Source organism: Phaenicophaeus curvirostris, chromosome 1 (assembly GCF_032191515.1).
Source record: "Phaenicophaeus curvirostris isolate KB17595 chromosome 1, BPBGC_Pcur_1.0, whole genome shotgun sequence".
NCBI lineage: Eukaryota > Metazoa > Chordata > Aves > Cuculiformes > Cuculidae > Phaenicophaeus > Phaenicophaeus curvirostris.
Window position 1 is genome coordinate 73,305,110 of NC_091392.1, and position 18,908 is coordinate 73,324,017.

Genomic DNA, 18,908 nt, shown 5'->3' on the forward strand with positions numbered 1-18,908 from the left:
TTGATTTCAGTGGTAGCTGGGCATGCTTATAAAAGGGATTTAGCATTGAACTTCAAATTTAAAGATAGATCATAGCAAAATCCAAAGCTACAATGTATACGCTATATATGAGCCTGAACCAGTCTTGGCTAACAGTCACCAATAAGATACATTGTGTTCACATGTTCAAAACCATCCTAGATTAAAATTAAAAAGAATGTCTTCATATTATGAATCTACATCTACAAATTAATTTTTCATGTCATCTCCCATCTGATAAACATGCATGGGCTGCAACTCAAAAACACACTTGTGCATGCAAGTAATTAGATGCCTGTAAACTGTTTCTTTGAGTTCGTGACATCATTTAAAAGTTACTCACATGTACAAAGCTTAGGGCCATCTCTTTTTAAGACAAAGTTACACTCACTGCACTGTTTGTATAGAACTAGAAACTTCTGTTCTTTACCCTGCACTATATGCTTTCTGATATTTAACCTTAAAGAAAAGTATATGTTCAGATAATACTGCTTTAAATGTCAAAGGCCTAAAATAGCAATTAAACGTGGCAAGAGATTTTCAAGAAATTATAGCTTTTTTTCTCTTGCAATTCTATCAATGTTCTATAGTGCTTTGGACCTTATCTATAATGTATGCATTTCCACTTCAAAACACACAGATTACAGATATAAAGTGACACACTATGATTTATCAAAATGGTCCACAGAAGAAGGAATTAGTCACAATTCAAAAGATCTGAAATCCACAGCCTTGTGAAAGGATTAATAAAAAAGGAAGAAAGAGGAAAGACAGTTATCATTCATTCTGTACAAGATAAAGCTCAAAATGAGGAATAAATATTAGAACTTAGAATATTTCCACTACAAAGTGAACACCTGGAAGTAACTTGGGAATGTGGACAGTTAAAGCATCCACGAATCTTGGACATTTGTCAATAGCAGTCACTGAAAAGTAAGTATAGAAAATTTTCTTAAACTACTTGGCACTTCGGAAAGTATTTTAAGGTAGAGACCACCTTACTCATTGAAGGAATAACAGATAATTTACTGTGCATTTTTTAAGCAGGAGAGTAATATCACTCTGAAAGATGTCCTGCAACTACAGCCACAAAACCTTGACTCCTTTGAAATTTGCTCAAACTATGAAGCCAACTTCAATTTCAAGATCTGGAAAACCTGACTTCAACAGGCGCTCTAGAGTAAAAAATGAACCCCTGAAATTTTTAGCGTGCTTAACACACCTCTGTGGAGTGCAGGCTCACCACTCTTCAGAAAGCTGAGAAAAAATACAACAGGAAAGTGAACCCATGTAAATGACCACAATTCAGTCTCCCTACAAGTTTCACACATTCCAGTATAAAGCAAAGGGATTAGTAAACAAGAGCAGTGAAACACCTTTTACTGCTATTCAGCAGTTTAGCATAATTTTGTATGATTCATTTTCATGGCACTTGTATCATGTTATAAGAAGGCATTCCATCTGGGTAATGACAACAAAAGAAAATGAAGTGGGATGCATTTAAAGTGATGAATCTTCCTGCTACACCAGAGGCATGCTGTCCCTATTTCCCAAGGAATACTTTCTGAAATCTATTTTATTAGGGCTGCAAGATGATCTGAGGAATGGGATCCTTCAGTATAGGTATGATGCACACACCAGTGGACAACTCCTGTCCCAAGGAGATTATGACTCACACGAGACAAAGGAACAATGTACACATAATATATGTATGCTGATGAGGGGTGGGAGAAAAGAGTAGGCTGCATGATGGTGTCTGAAAAGAAAGGGGCAAACTTTCAACTCTCAACCAGAAAAAGTCCTAACAGAAACAGGTTCTAATCCGGTGGGTCTCTTCCAACCTGGTTATTCTATGATTCTATGATTCTAATGAGAACAGCAGCTCCTACAGGGCAGCAACACAATGGCATGCTAAAAATACACAATTTGGCTTGATTTTCAGGAAGAAATGGAAGACAGCTGCATGCGTAACGGTATTTTCTATTTTTGCAAAGTTTTCCCCTCCACAGAAGCACATACTTACCAGGAAACTATAGAAGAATTCGTGCACACAGAGGCCCAGCATGCAGACGAGGACATATGCTACATGATAGAGAAAAGCCATGTCCATGATGACCGCTCTGTAGCCACGGGTGAAAGTTCCACGGTTCCCAACAAAACTCACCAGAAACACTATTTTGTTACAAAGCTGTGGGGGAGTAACAAAGGTGAGGTTTATTCCATTAGTAAAATCTAGTTATTTATAGTTTCCATTGCTCCAGCAAGCAAAAAGTCTAGATAGGTTGTTTTGACTAAATGCTCAGCTTCTAGATAGCTGGAGTCAGATGAGAGAAATCCAGCTCCCAAGGTACACTGGAATGAGCTCATGAGAGTAACTGGAACTACACCACTCCTCCACCCTTCTAATACTGCACCATGCCTCGCTACATTGTGATTTATTTCTATAAAGAGTAGGTAGGGCAGACTTGATGAAACAAAGCATTAAAAAACAACTAGGAAGTGAATTCCTAACAGTTTTGAGTGTAGAACCAAGGCCACATAAGAACAGCTGGGCACGTTACTACAAAGAGAACAACAGTAACACAATGCAAGTGTGTGGGTGAGAGATGCGTGTGACTTCTACCATTTCTTTCAGATCATCATTTTCTATATAAAATCCTTAAAAAAATACTGTGAGCATTTGTGAAGTACAGCATTTAAGTAATAGCATCAGATTCTCCATTGCTCCTGTGCTTTGCCTGCATGTGACCAGCGGTGCAGAAGTAAATACAAAAGGGGCTAACCTCATCTATCTGGTCATCCAGGACAAGCTATGAGGACTCAACGTGGGTTTTTTCTATAACAAATCTGACACAGGCAAGCACTGCTTACTTGTCTTTGCCTTTGACTGTATGTATGGGGAACTGTAAGCATGTGAAATTCCACAGAACTGGTGGCAAATAGCCCAATACTTTGCTGCCTAGTGCTAAGGTGAATTGAAATTGTAGCAGTCAGGCAGAAATCTAAAAAGATGACCTGTGAGCATGACTGCATATCTTACCAAGCTCAGTAAACATGCAATTCCTGTTTGATTTAAGAGTTCTGGAATAGGGCTGAGAAAATTTATAATTTAAAAAACTTTCCTAATCTCAAAAATATATTTAAGCTCACAGAAACTTCTCAAAAATTTGTTTCAATTTTGCTGAGCATGCTGGTAGAGAAAATTAGTCTTTTAACATAAGAAACTGTAAATTTTATTCCCCTTAGTTGGCAATATTTTTTTAAATTCCATATTGTTTTTATTTTTAAAATATTTGCATATTCACAAAACCAAACCAGCTTTTTACTTAGCTTCTCACTTTGCTGATACTGCTGTTTCAGGATGACTGGCAATGACTTATTTTTTTTGGCTTAACCAGGGACCAGAAAAAGAAGTTCTTTGCACAGCTCCAATCAAGGGCTTTTTTTTTTAATAAGAGATCCTTAGTATCTCTGCTTCTGCTGAAAGGGAAATTCTGCTTGCTTTGTAAGTACTTACATTAGCAGCACCAAGAAGTATCAAGGTAGGACCGAGCCCTATAGTATATATGGATCTGAGTATAACTGACACCAGAAAGGGTCGAATACCAACAGGCTTGGAGATGAAAAACAGCATTGCTGTGCAAAACGCCACTGCTATCCAAAGGAGGACTGAAAACAATGGAGAGAGCGTGCCTGCATAGAGAAGAGAGGGAGATTTGAGAAAGGCATCTTTGCAGACTCCATTTTTCACCAAGAAATAGATCCAAAAGATCAATTCCTTTGCCAATAAAGCTAACAAAAGGCATGATTCATGCATCACAACTGCTGACCACAACTTGCCCTGATTGCAGCAAGAACTATTATTACCATACTATGGTTGATTTTGCACAGGTAATGATATAAGCAGCTAATGAAATTTCCACTAAAATCCAAGGTGTGCTCAGAGATGAAACAGTTTACCCTTCTCCTAGAGTAAGCTACAAATCAGCTCCCTTCTGCAGGGAAAAATTAGGGCACCTTTGGTCTTGTTTCATGATTGCTCAGCTATAGAAATAGCCAGTCCTTGGGGTGGTGCGATAAATGGCACCACACCACAGCGTCACATTTTGATCTCCAACAGCACCAAAGCGCCCTGGTTTTACAAAAGCATCTTTCTTCTGAGCGGCTGCAGGTGTTCACCAGGTGCCTTTGCCTCTGCATGGAAGCAAGGCACTTGCAGCAGCGGGAGGCAACCACAGGGACTTCAGCAAGAACAGGCAGCATCTGCATCGCCTGAGAGCAGCTGAATAGCTGTGCCTTGCTCCCGGGGAGGCAGCGGGTCCTAGGTCTTGCTGAGCTCCTGTGGGCATGTGAGCTACCGCCTTCAGAGTCATTCTCTTTGCTGCTCTGCAAGATGCTGGCTCCAGGCTCTCCCTGAGTTTTGAGCGATGCCCCTATTTTCCCTCTTTTCTTTGCTTAAAGCCCTGGAAACACACCATGCTGCTGTGATATAAAAAGCACATTCAGATCTCAGGGCACTGTCACACTTGTACACTGACTTCTATTGTTATCAGATGAACTGAGAGGTCAGTAATGGGGCAGAAGGGAATAAAAATTTAGCTAGACTCACAACTGAAATCATGCAATCTCTCTGGCCACAGATACACAGCTGAACGGCATCAGTAGCACTAGAAAACAACAAGATGAGGCCCTATCCTCAACATCCACATGGCATCCAAACTTTTTCAAAGTTCAGGAGTGTTTACATCCTGGCAGGAGGTTCAAGGTCAGCTCTGTCAGACAGTTTCTTTGCCAACAAGATTTGGAAACTTTTAATGGATCCTAAGAAATAACTTCAAGTGGATCTGAAAGGTAAGGCCAAAGTACTCAGTATTTCATTAACAAATCGTTTTTCCTTCTTCCCTGCCACAAGTCAAACACTTCACACCAGTAACATGTGCAGGCGTGCCCATTGGAGGCAAGGAGTCCTCATCTGGAGCACAATTTTGCTTATGTTATATGATTGAAGAACTGCAGGTGTCTACTAAAAGGCAGCATTCTTGGGATGATTAGATCAGCCAAGGCACCTCAGACGTGAGTAAAGGTCGATTTAGGCAAGGTGAAGGGTATAAATGGGAGACAAACTCCAGCTGTTAGATCAGGTTTTGGTGGAGGAGGGGGCTGGAAGTAAGGAGACTGCCTCATGACCTGCTAATCCCATTTGGCCACATGTACTGCTTATTGCTCAAGAATTGCTTTTGCTTTTACAAGCACTAGGAACTGGAATCCTGAAATGCACTGTCACTGAACTTGCTGGATTACTGAGGCCACTTAAACTAATGCTATATAAATCTGCAGTTTAAAATAAGTATTAATACATACTGATTGGAGACCAGAGGATTTCCATGAGTATAGATTAGCTAAAATTTAGTAGCTTAAAAGATATATTTTTAACTCCTTATTTCTCCTCTCATCCTGCATGGGCTCTAACGTGAATGGACCCTTCAGTTTATGAACAGGAAAGCGCCAAGTACAAATGCTTCCCTTTAATGCAACACAGCCCTGCAAACTTTGCTACACAAGGCTGCAGAGACGCCTGTGCCACGACCTACAGAGACCATCCCATAAGGTGAAAAGGCAATGTGGTCTCCATGCCAATATATTTTAATCTGCTGCCTTTCTGTTTAGCCAGCCAACAGGAATGTTTGCTTGTGCCAACTCTGGTGTTTGTGAAAAGCGCATGTATCTACTAGAAGCTGGACTGCTTCCACCAGCCCAGTTCACATGCCATCAGAGACAGGGGTGACTTTCAGTCACATTACTGACTGGACTGGACACAAATCAAAGACCCAGAGGTTAATGGCTCTATTCCCATTACCAGTATTCTGAGCTATTTAGTCTCCTTTATCCCAATTAAGCTTGTTTTGGATTCAAAGAGGCCTCCCACTAGTCTGCTGCATTTATTTAATGACATTTATTATTTGCTGTATTTCCTGTGACATGTGATGAAGTAGAGACAGAATCACAGATTTTAAGCATATTTTTATATAGTGTGTTTATCTCCTGCAACAGTTATGTCTTTTTATTCCAATAAACAAAATAGTCAAAAGCCAACAAGCTAGTTTTCAAATCATTCTATTCCACATGTTTTTAAGACTGCAAGTCACTCAGTTTGGTCAGTTTTAAGGAATATCTGTCCTGCTGCCAGGAATCCTTCTTCAGCTCACAAGCTGTAACTGAATGTGTGCAGTAGTACACTGCAATATGAAAAAAGAAGAAAAAGAATTAGCCTAGATCATCTAGATAATCTTCAGCTTAGCAGCTATGTTCTGTCCAGTTTACTGCACATTGCATGGGCCACGTGACACACACAAAATCAACTACCACGTTTCAGACAACATCTGGTACCTACTTAGAAGATGCTAAAAGGCTTCTGCAGATACCAGCATACCTGAATGGGCAGTTTTATATAACTGTTACCTTAAAATTGAAAACACCTAAAATTAAAAGGAAAAATAAAACCAAACTCCACTTGCCTTCATCTCCATCATCTCCAAAGGGGTAGAACAGAGCAACTGCTAAATTGATGAATACGGCAAGGTTGAAGGAAATGCTCCCCCAGAGAGAAATGTGTCTGGAGAACCAAAACAAGGGTGGATTATCTAGAAAGGGGAGCAGAGCAGCAGTCAATGAAATGAAAGCAGGCAGGAACTCAATCAGTAATGACCTCAAGTGAATTTAAAAAAACAGATTAATGAAGAAAAGATCTTTAAGATTAACTGAACAGACAAATGTTAAACATAGTTTGCCATAAAACATAGTTTCAAGGAGAGCTTTTAATCCAAAGATCTCAATACAGTTTATTATATATGAGTCTTGCCTTTTCTAAGATTTTAGGACTGCATCTTTTGCAAAGGAGTCTTTTCACCTGCCTTTCAAACTGTAGCCCCTGTGCATGGACACACAAAATCAAGTAGACAAATAGATCTTAGTCCTCTGCATGCCAGTCAACCAGAAGACCCAGAAAGGATCCTATTTGGACCAAGTACACTGACAACATTGTTTAAAGAACGATGGAATAGGCAAGGTTTCAGAACTGTGGTATTTTCCCCACCTTCGACAAACTGAATACATCTTGATCTACTCTGAGGAGCGCGTAAAATTTGCTCTGACTGAGATGTGGTTCTATGAAAGCTGACTGTTTCCTGCAGGATCCTCAGGTGTCCAAGAGTACTCCTGCTTAAGAGGGCTCAAATGAAGCCACGATCTTCACATGTGAAGTGCTGTACAAACACACAGAGATATTCTATATCCCAAATAACTTATAACCTAGTATGAAAAGACTAAAAAGAGGAATAGGGCAAAACAGGAATAAGATTTTGCATTCAGAGTCAGTTAAACGGTTCAGCAAAAAGCCTAGGGATAAGATCAGAGGGTACTAAGACCTGGGTAAGCACTTCATATATATGACTGCACTGTAATATGTTAAAATGAACATTTAAAAAAAAGATTCCATGTGCAATAGTGTGAAAAAATCTCTAGCCAGAGAGGTCTATCTATTAAAACATAATGTATTCCTAATAACTAGATTTTCAAGGGCCAAGAACTTCCTGCAAGTATGCAGAGCATACTCCTGACTTGCCTGCACCCGGCTAACATTTTTTAAACACCAGACTCCTTCAACTGCATACAACTGTCTCAAGCTTAGGTCTAAACAGATTTTAATTGTGATTAGGTAAATATTCAGATTTCATTGTGACAACCTTATGTTGTCGACTGCTAAGATTTAAGCATTTGGAGCTACTGCAAATGACATCTGTCGATTTAAGTAACAGAGACTGCATGCTAATAGACACTAGGCTAAAGAATGAACTCAGTCTCAACCTGCATCATCTTTTCAAATAAGGAAACACATGGAGACTTGTGAGCCATTCTACTGATGAAAGAAATCGAGGAATTTCTGTTCTGAATAAAAATAAACCAATTTTCTTTGCTTATAGCATTAGGCAGGTCTGGTCTATGTAAATGTAGGGTTGGACTCTTTCGTTTGTGTTTCTTAAGCAAAACCCATGGATACAGTTTTGTTACCGGAGTAATTTTTCTACAGTACAGCGACTTTTATTCCCAAATAGTCTTATAGTGCAGATAAAGACTTACTCTGGACTTGTTTACTTTTTCTATCTTTATTCTGGTCAATTTGTCAGTGCAGATGAGTTCTTACAGTGCCACCAAGGGAAAGGGAACTGGGCTGACAGGGTTCATGCTGAAGACTTCGTACTGCCTCTGAAAACTATAGCCTGGTAACTAACATTTATAAAACCTGCAACCAACATTCATGTTTCCATCATGTTAAGGATGCTACTTTAAACCACATTGCTCTGACTATCCAAACTCTCTGCTGCTGTAACTATAGATCTTATTCTTCACTTCCTTCCTAACCAATAGCATAATGCTGCTGTAAGCAGCTACCGTGTGCACCCTGCATTTTAGCACTGAACGAAGTTACTGCTCTTGTGTATTTTTACATACATGTACATATATAATATATAAATTTTTTCCTTATCCCTCAAGGTTATGGTAGATGCTTAATTACTTTGAAGCCTTGATTCTCTGCTCCAAAAGGAAAGCACAGAGTTCACAGTGGCTGGGCTGGCAGGAGCTTCCTGTCCCTGGGACACCAGCAGTGGCAGCAGCCCCATTCCTGGCAAGGGCCAGCAGCTGTAATGCTCACCAGTGAACCAAGCAAGAAACTCAGTGTACCTGGCTTGGCTTCACTGCACATGCTCTTCAGGTCTGTGCTTTGATCTCTACCCCATGATCTTGACCATGTCCCTAAGATCTGCAAGCAGTTTAAGGTACCCATGCCTCTCCCATTACCACAAGACACAGACCAGTATGGGCTAACAGACTGGAACATACTGCAGCCTAGTCAAGTAAAGCTGATGTGAACTGGCAACAGAGAACTGACTCCATGGGCGTCAGGCAGATTTAAAGCAGCTGAGGTTCTGACGAGAGATGTTTTTAAGTGACTGACATTTACAAGTTTATTAATGGCCTTTTAGGAGTATGCAAACCACAAATATGCAGCTACACATGTTTTTGTTAAATGTTAGGGGCCTTGGCTTAATAAGGTGCAAGTTAAGTTTAGTGGAACTACACCCAGTTCATCCATTCATCCCTCCGTTCAACTTTTGGAATCCAAAACATCATCTTGAACATGTTACTTATATGACTAACTGCTCCATACTATGCCTCTTTTATGGTGGCATGCAGGTGTCCTGGCTGACCTAAGCTCTCGAGCCCGAACAGTTTTACCTTCTGCAGTATTGGAGTGAACAGAGAAAAGTGTATTATTAAAATGAAAACATTTGAAGGCTTAAAAGCAGAGGTTCAGCATAATTAAGCTATTTTTTGAAATTGCAATACTTACTCCTAATTTTCTTTTGCCATTTCATCTCATTGTACAGATCCTCTGTCTGTTGGAAAAAGTCATTGACTTTGCTCCCTTGTTCATCTCTCTCTGTTGTATTGAACACACGACTTTTAGATTCCCGAGTGAGAAATTCACAAATATTGGGGACAGGGAAGACTATTTGCTCCATTGTTCTGTCATGGCGAACAATCTATAAATGAAACGCACATTTTTTTCAGATCAGTGACTTTCTAACCACTTTGTCATATCTTTTCTTGTTCATAGCTCCCCTTTCATTTATAAATTAATGTATAAGTTATTTGAACATTACAATGAAGTTGAACCAATCAGTCCTAAATCAAAGTAAGACTGCTTTTCTATCCTTAAAAGCCTGCCTGAAAATAAGGTGGTAAATACATGTCTCAAGCAAAATCTATGTCCAAACTTCCCCCAAATATAAAAAAAAATATAAAAAAAATTCTAATTCAGAATGCTCCTATTTTGCAATAAATTGAAATTAGTCTCTCCTGGTAAACAGTGCAGAAGTTCAGAGGCCTTCTGCTAGTATTATGAAATTCTTTTCTCACTTTGAGTCTATTTCTGTGATGAGATAAGTTGCGAAGGTGAACATACAAAAATAGCACCTTGTTACTCGGACAGCACCCATATCTTGTCAGTCCGTACTTGCTTACTTGGCAAAAAAACAAGGACTTGCATTGTTTGTATTTCAGGGCCTAACAAGTAATCATCGAGTGAGCTAGACTTTATTCCATCATGCTATACTGTCATCAAAATTGCTTCCCTGTTCTGATCATGGACACTGCTTTACTAAGAATAGAGAAACAGGTAAAAAACTCATCTTGACTCTTAGACTCATGTCTCTGTACAGCCATCAGTGAAAAAGAACCCACTATTTGACTTTCAAATCAAACAAATGAGATACCTTGACATAGGGGAGTTATATTTGAAATGCCAAACATGTCTAGGAGTGCTTTAAGTGAAAGACCAGCAAACATACATTTGATGTAGCAGAAATGCTGCATTGAGTTTCATTTTTCCAGTCACAGTTCTGTACTCAAAACAACCCTCCTTGCTCCCTGTTAATTCACATTTATTATGCGAACATACTAAAAAAACCCAGCTGTCTTAACCCATTTTTTTAAAAGCAACATATTCAAGCACATTTGTGTTAGAGATGAAGGATATTTATACTCGTGTCTGCCTAAGGGCGTGTTCTATGTGAAATTTGAAAAGGATGTTTTGAAGTGTCCTAACTAAATAGTTGTGTCTCAGTTCAGAAGTTGTGCACTGGAGCTATGTGACTAGCAGCTAACCTGGTAGGGCGAGTGAAGGAAGCTAATGGCACATCTTTGGTTTCATTAAAGGAGACTCAAAGGAAGAGGTAGGTGGCATGTGTTGTTGTGCAGAATGACATTTAAAATGCCTCCCTGAGAATAGAGGCCTCCATATCAGCTCAAGGAACAGGCTTTGCAGCCATGAGGTTTTAGGAGATTTCAGAAACTACACCAGGAAGAAGCTACTGGCCACATAAAAGCAGATCACCGTGCTTGTTTAATGCCTATACTTACAACCTGCCCAGATAATTTGGCTGACAATAGCCCCAGATAATTTGGCTGACAATAGCCAAGTGATACCTCAGAAGAATCTAAAGTATTAAAATACGTTAAAATATGTTAAAAGGAGCACTGAGCTGCTCTCTGGATAACCACAGCCTTAGAGCTTCCATCTATCCCATGGTGGGATAACAGGACCAGTATCAGGAAAAAGGACAGTGGGAAACAGAGAAGGACCCAGCCATGGACTGTCTTGATGGCAGCCAGGCCAGTGCATACCTGAGGAGCTTGTGCCTGACTCTTCCCTAAGCATGCAAGCTCAGATCCGATGTTGATGAAGCCTGGCAAGCCCACTGAAGGTAAACCTATTGGCTGAGGTTCAGGCTGGGCCTGCTTGCAACCATACTGTTGCAGTTTACATATGTGGCCAATTTTGGACTTGATACAGCACTTCTAAGAGAGAGACAGATGCCTCCTCTTCCTTCAGTCTCTCGCTGTAGCTCCCTTTGCACCACAGAAATTCTCCTTCTTACTCTTCCACTATGGACTAGAGAGCTACAGTGCCTAATTCCTATCTTGATGCCTATAATCCCATAAAATCTGTAAGAGCACAGGATCTGATACAGGAATTAGGAACCTAAATACCTCTGTGGATCTTGATCTAAATTCAACTCATGGCAAGGGTGAAGTTTAAAACTGAGAACAGAACTGATGAACCAAGCCAATCTTTGGTCTTTTAAACAAAAGCCATATTGAATGTCTACACCACTTCAAAACCTCTTTGTGCTCCAGCCAAAGTTTTAATTCGATCAGCTAGCATCACTGGCTTTGAAACTCATGATTATTTATTTGAGTGCTGTACCATACAAGATTATTCTTGACCTCATTACACAGCTACTATCCACAGTCATTACTTCCCTAACAAAACATGTTTGGTAACACACAAGAAATCTACTGTAAAATGATTATTTGGATCCACTTTTAATATAGGTGTATTCATTTTTCTCCCACAGCCAAAAGCATATTATTCAACTTTCTCCTTCTCATAAATAATCTACACTGCTTGAATAAGATTTGCTGCTCAGAAGCTTAAAAAGAGGTGATATACCATGCAGAAGGTGCAAACTTGTCTCATATTCAATCTTCTAGTAAGCAATTCCTTACCTCTATCTGTGCCGTATGATTGGCATAATACCTCAAGGCTTCATCTCCTTCATCTGGATCTGACCCTGGCTTCAGCATCTGTTGCAATGTTTTATTGTGACGAGCCAACTATAAAAGAAAAAAAATCCGATTCATGTCCTGATGCTATGTTTTCAGCTTTATCATGTCCACTTAACTAACACAAATCTTTCTTTCACCCCATCCCCATATACTTACATGCTCAACCCAGTGGGGTTCCTTCCACAGATAATAACAAAAATGTAATTACTTGAGAACAATAGAAATAATTTGGTCTTAAAAAGTCAGCAGCAAGTCTTCAGCTGAGATTTATGAAAGGCAGCTTAGCCTGCAGCCTAGATGGATTTTGGAGGGCTTTGACAAACACCAAAAAAATTGGACTGAATGCTTCTTTTCACTTAAGTTTAGGCATAAAATTTGCACACCTCTGACAAGGTAATTACAGTTACATTTTCTCTGTGATGTAAAATGGCTAAACTGTTCTTCACCATGTTACTGCTTGGTATTCCAGGGATGCCAAGGTAACGTCCATAACTACTTTGGAGGCAGCTAGACAGTAGTGGCGGGCAAATACATTCTTAACTGTACCTACAGCACATATGTCCATACACAGAAACACACAGCTATGTATCTCCTCCTACAAACTTTTACATATTATATACTTTACATAATTCATAAAATACATCTGGTCTTGTTGAATAGAAATATTTAAATGTTCACTAGCTGCACAAAGTTTAATACTGAGAATGTTAGCAAATGCACTCATGATGTCCCTAATGTCTGTGAGAAACAAAGACCTAATTATAAGGCAACACTACAAAAAATGCAGTTTTCCCTATACCACAGTGAGTGGGTTTCATCTAGAAACTCTGAGGTGGTTTACCCATTTTAAGGTCAGGGAAACTGAGGTAGGAAAGGAAAGGCTATCTTGCAGATGTGATCAAGGTCTTAATCATTATGCAGACATTATCATAACAGACTAGACACAGACATTAGCAATGAGGCAAGCACAGCACTCAAACTGACCACAGGAACTAAGCTTTGAAGTGATGTTCACCACAGGTGGGTTAGGATGTACTGCATGAAATAACACAGTGTGTTTAGGAACTATAAAACAATGAAAATCTACAAAAAGATTGTCAGGTCTGAAAATAACAATCGATCTAAACAGATACTATAATAATCTAACCAGCAAGTGATCCCACTGTTTGGTAAGACATTTGCATGTCTCACCATTACCTTTTTATCTATGAAGGAAGGGAAGATATTTATACAAATTGTTCTATTTATTGAAGTTCCCTAGAATCTAATGATCAAAATAAATTTTCTTCTGAATCTTGATACAAACTTATTAATTAAAGATGAATTACAAATGGAATGTCCAAAATTAAGAGAACAACAGAAGAGAACATTCAGGAAGAATAAATGTATTTCCTACAACCTCCTCACAGAAAGAAGTCAACTCGGCCCTAACAACAGAGCCCTGAGCCAATGCGGCTGAACATCTGCCCTTTACAAAAGGGTCATGAGCAGATATTCAGGGACATGTGCAAAGATCACACGCGGGACAGCTGCAGAGCAATATTCTTTCCATCAGTAATAGATTTCCACCTTGAAATTACTTCTTTATCTAGCCAATGCAAATACAAAAGTCTCATTACATATATTAATACCTTACTCAACTTCCACTTATTTTTAAGGCAAAAAGAATCATTAAGACTATCAAACTACTTCTTCTCCTTCACACAAGCCATATAACCTCATCCAGTCAGTAGTCTTTGCAGTACACCCACAACACCATCTCTACAGGACAATCCGAATTCATTTTCTGTAGGTCTTTTGGGTCCCCCTCAATATATAGTCTTGCATTATGGAGAAACAAGATGAGCTTGTGAAAACAATGTAGCAACTGTTTAAAAATTCCTTTTAAACAGTATTACTGTGTTCGCCTTTCAGTTTTATTGTACTTAAAAAAGGGCAAACAAGAGCGCCCAATCCACCTTCTCTGTATCATTCATCATTCTGTATGCTACTGTCACGTCCCCTCTTATTTGTCTCTTCTTTAAATTAAAACAATCCCTATCTTTCCCATCCCTTCTCAAACAGAAGACACTGTGATTCAAGTATTTTCCTTGTCCATCTCCAAATGCCCTTTACTTTGGCTCTATCTCTTCTTTAAGATATGAAGAAAAGAACTGACTAGACAGAATGCAATCACACCCTGCTTGGAGCAATGAATTAGCATAACCAGAAGCAAATATATTCCAGTTTTTTTATCATCTGTAATACAGAAGAAGTTTGCCTGTATCTTGGTCCTTTTTCTCCAAGGTCAACCTTTGAGATTTTGAGTTTTCTAATAAATGACAAGTCAAGGATGTATGGATGTTTTTTCTTGTAATAAAAATAGGCCAGTTTGGAGAAAGGGATATAGATAGATTCAGAAATTTCCTTTAGTAACACAAAAACCCTCAATTTCTGTACAAAATTGGAAATAACATTTTGAAACCACACAAAATCTCAGGGTGTTGTTTCCGGAAATGCTTTTGACTATCCATAACTGTAAAACTACCTCTCAATAAATATCAGTAACGGAAGCTCCCTTACCACATGAACTAGAAGGGAAAATCAACTCAGTCCTCTCATGCTCTAATAGGACTGACTACCACAATGAGTTAACTTAGCAGACAGTGGTGGTTTGAGACAGCATTGATGCACTGCATATAGTTTCATGTGAACAGCAGCTATGTACTTCAAAACCATGTGCATCCAGTGATTTCCATTATACTTTATTAGACTGTGCTTTCAGGCAGTGACCGTCCTGTGCTGATGCGTGTATGGAGCCCAGGACCACACAGTTGAGGTTTCCTGACACAAGCACTAGACAGAACGATATGAAAAACAGGCCAGGATCTTCTGGCACCTTAGCTGCCAGCAAAAGCACATAGGCAACAACTAGAGATTGCTGACAAAGCTGGACGAACTACAGGAGATTTCAGAAGGGAAACCTACCTAAAGCTGTCAGCAGTAGTGCTAGGCAATAAGTACTCATATCTTCATTTGGTTTTGCTCCCCCATCCACTAACCTTCTGTAGTCCAGACCTTCAGACAGTAAACTCAGGGCAAAGGGTCTATTTTCTGCTTGTATTGCAGTTCCTATGCGGGATGGATTCCTCTACATTGACACAATGCCAAGTACTGCTAACATTTTTGTATTGTTGCAGCTACATCAACGGAAGAATGGTGAGCACAGCAAACTTTGAAAGCTCAGATATGAAGCAGAAGCCCACAGTAAGACACAGAACAGCTTTCTAAATGCTATGTTATTTGGCAACTACAATGTTTTCTGAAGCTCTGCTTTCATGATCCTTCCTTCACCCCGTAATGAGCTCAAAGGCCCACATAGGCAAAGGGGACTGTGTCAACAGACTCCTCGACCAGTGCAGAGCTTTTCCTGAGATCAAAGACGACAATGAAAATAACAATGTAGTGACAAACTGTGAACCTAAAATATGAGAAGCTTATCCAAGCTGATAGTAAACCCTAGGTGATAGTTTGTGACTGGCCTGTAAAGGCCATGCAAGCTCTGACTGACACTTTGTCATATTTAACTCCTGTGATGTAGTTACTTCCAAAATGCTACAAGAATTTTTTGAAGCAGCTGAAGGACAAAACCATGGATAGACATGGACAACAACTATTATAAAAAACCAGTCCCATCTATGTATGCAAAGCAAAGCTCAAAAATGTGCATTAAGTGTAATTAATACAAAACTAGAGCCTGAATTTGCAAAGACCCTGAAAGAAAATCATCTCTGAGGACAATACTCTTTAAGTCAAGCATTCAATCACCAATCAACCACATCACTTTAAATGTCAACACTGTATTTTTATACTCATCAAGGCATGTAGGGACAAGGAAGCAATATCATACAATAGAACAGTGATTTCCAAAGAGGGAATGTGTAAGGCAATAGCTATATGAATAAAAAACATTTAGCTTTCAGTCAGTTCCCAAGGAAAGATTGTTGCTCATCTTGAAAGACCTTTACTTCAAAAATTTGGAAAATACCGTAATGCAACATCAGTACAAAATGTGAAAGATTGAGGACAGACCAAGAACACTGAAGACATTAATAAAGAAACAATAGAGATAAATGACAGAATTGCAAGTAATACTCAGTCTGAACTCCTCACATATGATTATAAAATCATATCTTCTGGCCACTTGGAATTCCATATATGATCAGCAGTGTGGAAAACTACAGCAGATCCATCTTTTGCAATTAACAACACGGGGGTTTCCTGTGGCCTTTTTGTTTTAAAGTCAAGATTTCCTTGAACAAACCTGCAGTTATTTAAATGTTTACAAATTAAAAATTGATTTAAAGCTGTGAACATTGAGGTCATCAGACTGTCAATCACTCATTGATTTGAGATACTCCAAGAGTCTCCTCCGCAGCCCAGTCCTCATTGCAGGCATGAGGTCTAACCCAGTAGACAGCCAAGACAGTTGTCAAAACTCCTGCCAGTTTCATTGGGTTTTGCTTCAGACCCCCAAAAAGACAGGAGTCTGATAAACAGTAGCTAGAAACAGCAGGCTGAAGAGTACCAAATTCTGCAAGGTCTGTTAAACCCTCTAGCATTTTGAGACTACCAAATCTGGGGGATGAAGCTGACCTTTTATGACTGGAACAGTATAAAGGGATTCAAATGGGTTAATCTTACTGTCCTGAAAGCAACCAAGGTTTTCACAGAAGAGTTGGTTCTTTGACAAAGTGCCAAAAGAGTTAAACTTATTTTCTAGAAAGGGCTGATGCAGAATTACTATGAGCTCTGGTGGATAAGAAGGACAAAGAAATAAACAAGTAGTTTCTGCACCTTGAAACACTTTATATTTACAGTACTACTATTAAGTATTACAAACATAAAAACTATTTTAAAAAATATTATCCTCGCCACCAGTTCTCTCAAGTTTCTTCTCACAGATGTAAGGCAGCAGTAAGGCGGTTACCTGATGGGGAAGATATCTGGTGCATATGAATACCTGACAGGGGAAGGGCATTGGGTTAGGCAGCAGTTGGGAGTGTGACGGGGGTTAGGGCTCATTTTAGAGAGGTAACTGGACGTGTGCTGCACTTGCAAGTGATAGCACTGCACAATGCCCTCTCTCCCTTCCACCATGCCCCAGCTGCAGCTCACCAGCCAGCCCTCTCATGTGCCAGTCAGCTCCGTCTAGCGTATAAGGGTAGAGAGGCCACTGCACAGCCCTGGAAGTTCATGAACTACAGACCCTGGGAAAAGTGAGGCAAGAGCTGTTTGTACTGACTTGATGTCCAATGAGTGACATCTGATAGATCTTCTGTAAATTATCTTCATTTCTACCCTACCAGACATACTGCAGTGTGGGTGCCAGGCCAAAGGCCAGCGGTCCTTCACCAGGAAGAAACAAGACAAAATGTAACTTGCAGGAACAGCAGAATAATTGCAGCTATTCAGGTTAGTTTTACTCAAATCACAAAAAACCACAGAACCATTAGGTTGGAAAAGACCCACAGGATCATCGAGTCCAACCATTCCTATCAACCACTACAACCATACTCGTGCATCAGACTCATGCAGCTGGGGCTCATTTAGAGTCGCAATCTCTACCTCTTTTTCCCCCTTCAGTCCCTCAGCTCCTGGAGCCAGGCAGTGTGAGATCTGGCACCACCAAATCCCCTCACAAGGGAAAACCTCTGCCATTCCACCAAACACTTCATTTTCTGCTTAGAGAGCAAGAAAGGATAAAAAAGCTGCCTAGGGACTGATAAGAAAAACCCTGAGGACTGAGAAACAACAGCAAAAAGAAAGGGAGTAGTAAACAGGATGTGTGAGAGACAGAAGATGACAGGAGACAGAAAATGAGAGATCCTCTTCCTTGGTGTGCCAGGACCTTACCACACATCAGCTCCCTGCTCAGGGCAAATGAGAACACCCTTATACCATCAGTAAACAAGGGAAGAGAGTAAGCAAAGCAAAAGGAAATGAAATCGTAACCATGACTAGGAGAAATTTTTATTCCAACTGGCTGTACTAACAGAACTAACAACTTCTCAACTCCCCACGTTCCAATCAAAACTGAATGGTGCTTTCTACAATACACAGGGCAACTTCCTTTCCAGAAGTCATTACAGTTTTATAGAGCGGCACCTTTGCTCTCTACCACAAAGCAATCTGTTAACAAACATTAAGAACAGCAGGGATGTAGCAATGGGAGACTCTCAAATCAAGTATTCATTGATTTCATTTAGATGATTATACTGTACAGAGCAACCAAAAGGGTTTAGAGTTAATCTTCCCCTGATGGCTTGTGGTACATGAACAAGGCACTGGGTGGTCCAGACGCTTTGGATTCCATTGCTGGGTCTTCCATGGCCACATGTAACCTTGTCCTCCCCAGCTTCCATGTGGTGTGCACTACAAATTGTGTCTAATAGTGATCTACATTACAGGGAAGGGAGAAATAAAACACCTCGACATTATCACATAAGAGGAAACACCACAGCTAAGTGATCTCTATCACTACTATGTTTGCAGCCCCCACAGTAATCTTATCACTATTTTTGCTGTGGGTTTTTTTTTTCTTTTATCCCTGATGAAAGTCAGAAGAAGACAAAATGACTCCCTAATATTTCAATGAGCTTTATTTCCATTTGCCTTTGTAATTTCTTTCACAGGCAAAGTTTACTTGCAAAAAAAAAGTG

General features: G+C 39.7%; 1 protein-coding gene across 2 annotated transcripts in view; it reads right to left on the minus strand.

Annotated features, from left to right (window-relative positions):
* Positions 1-18,908, minus strand: part of ITPR2 (inositol 1,4,5-trisphosphate receptor type 2) — a 998,050-nt gene that overhangs the window by 769,307 nt on the left and 209,835 nt on the right. For both annotated transcript variants that reach the window (XR_011337952.1, XM_069863516.1), the window contains exons 46-50: positions 12,148-12,255; positions 9,428-9,620; positions 6,534-6,659; positions 3,536-3,711; positions 2,042-2,206 (exon numbers count right to left, since the gene is read on the minus strand). Coding sequence is in view for 1 of the 2 variants with exons in the window: in XM_069863516.1 (XP_069719617.1) it covers positions 2,042-2,206; positions 3,536-3,711; positions 6,534-6,659; positions 9,428-9,620; positions 12,148-12,255 (768 nt within the window). In the remaining variant the exon portion in view is untranslated. The remainder of the gene's footprint in view (positions 1-2,041; positions 2,207-3,535; positions 3,712-6,533; positions 6,660-9,427; positions 9,621-12,147; positions 12,256-18,908) is intronic.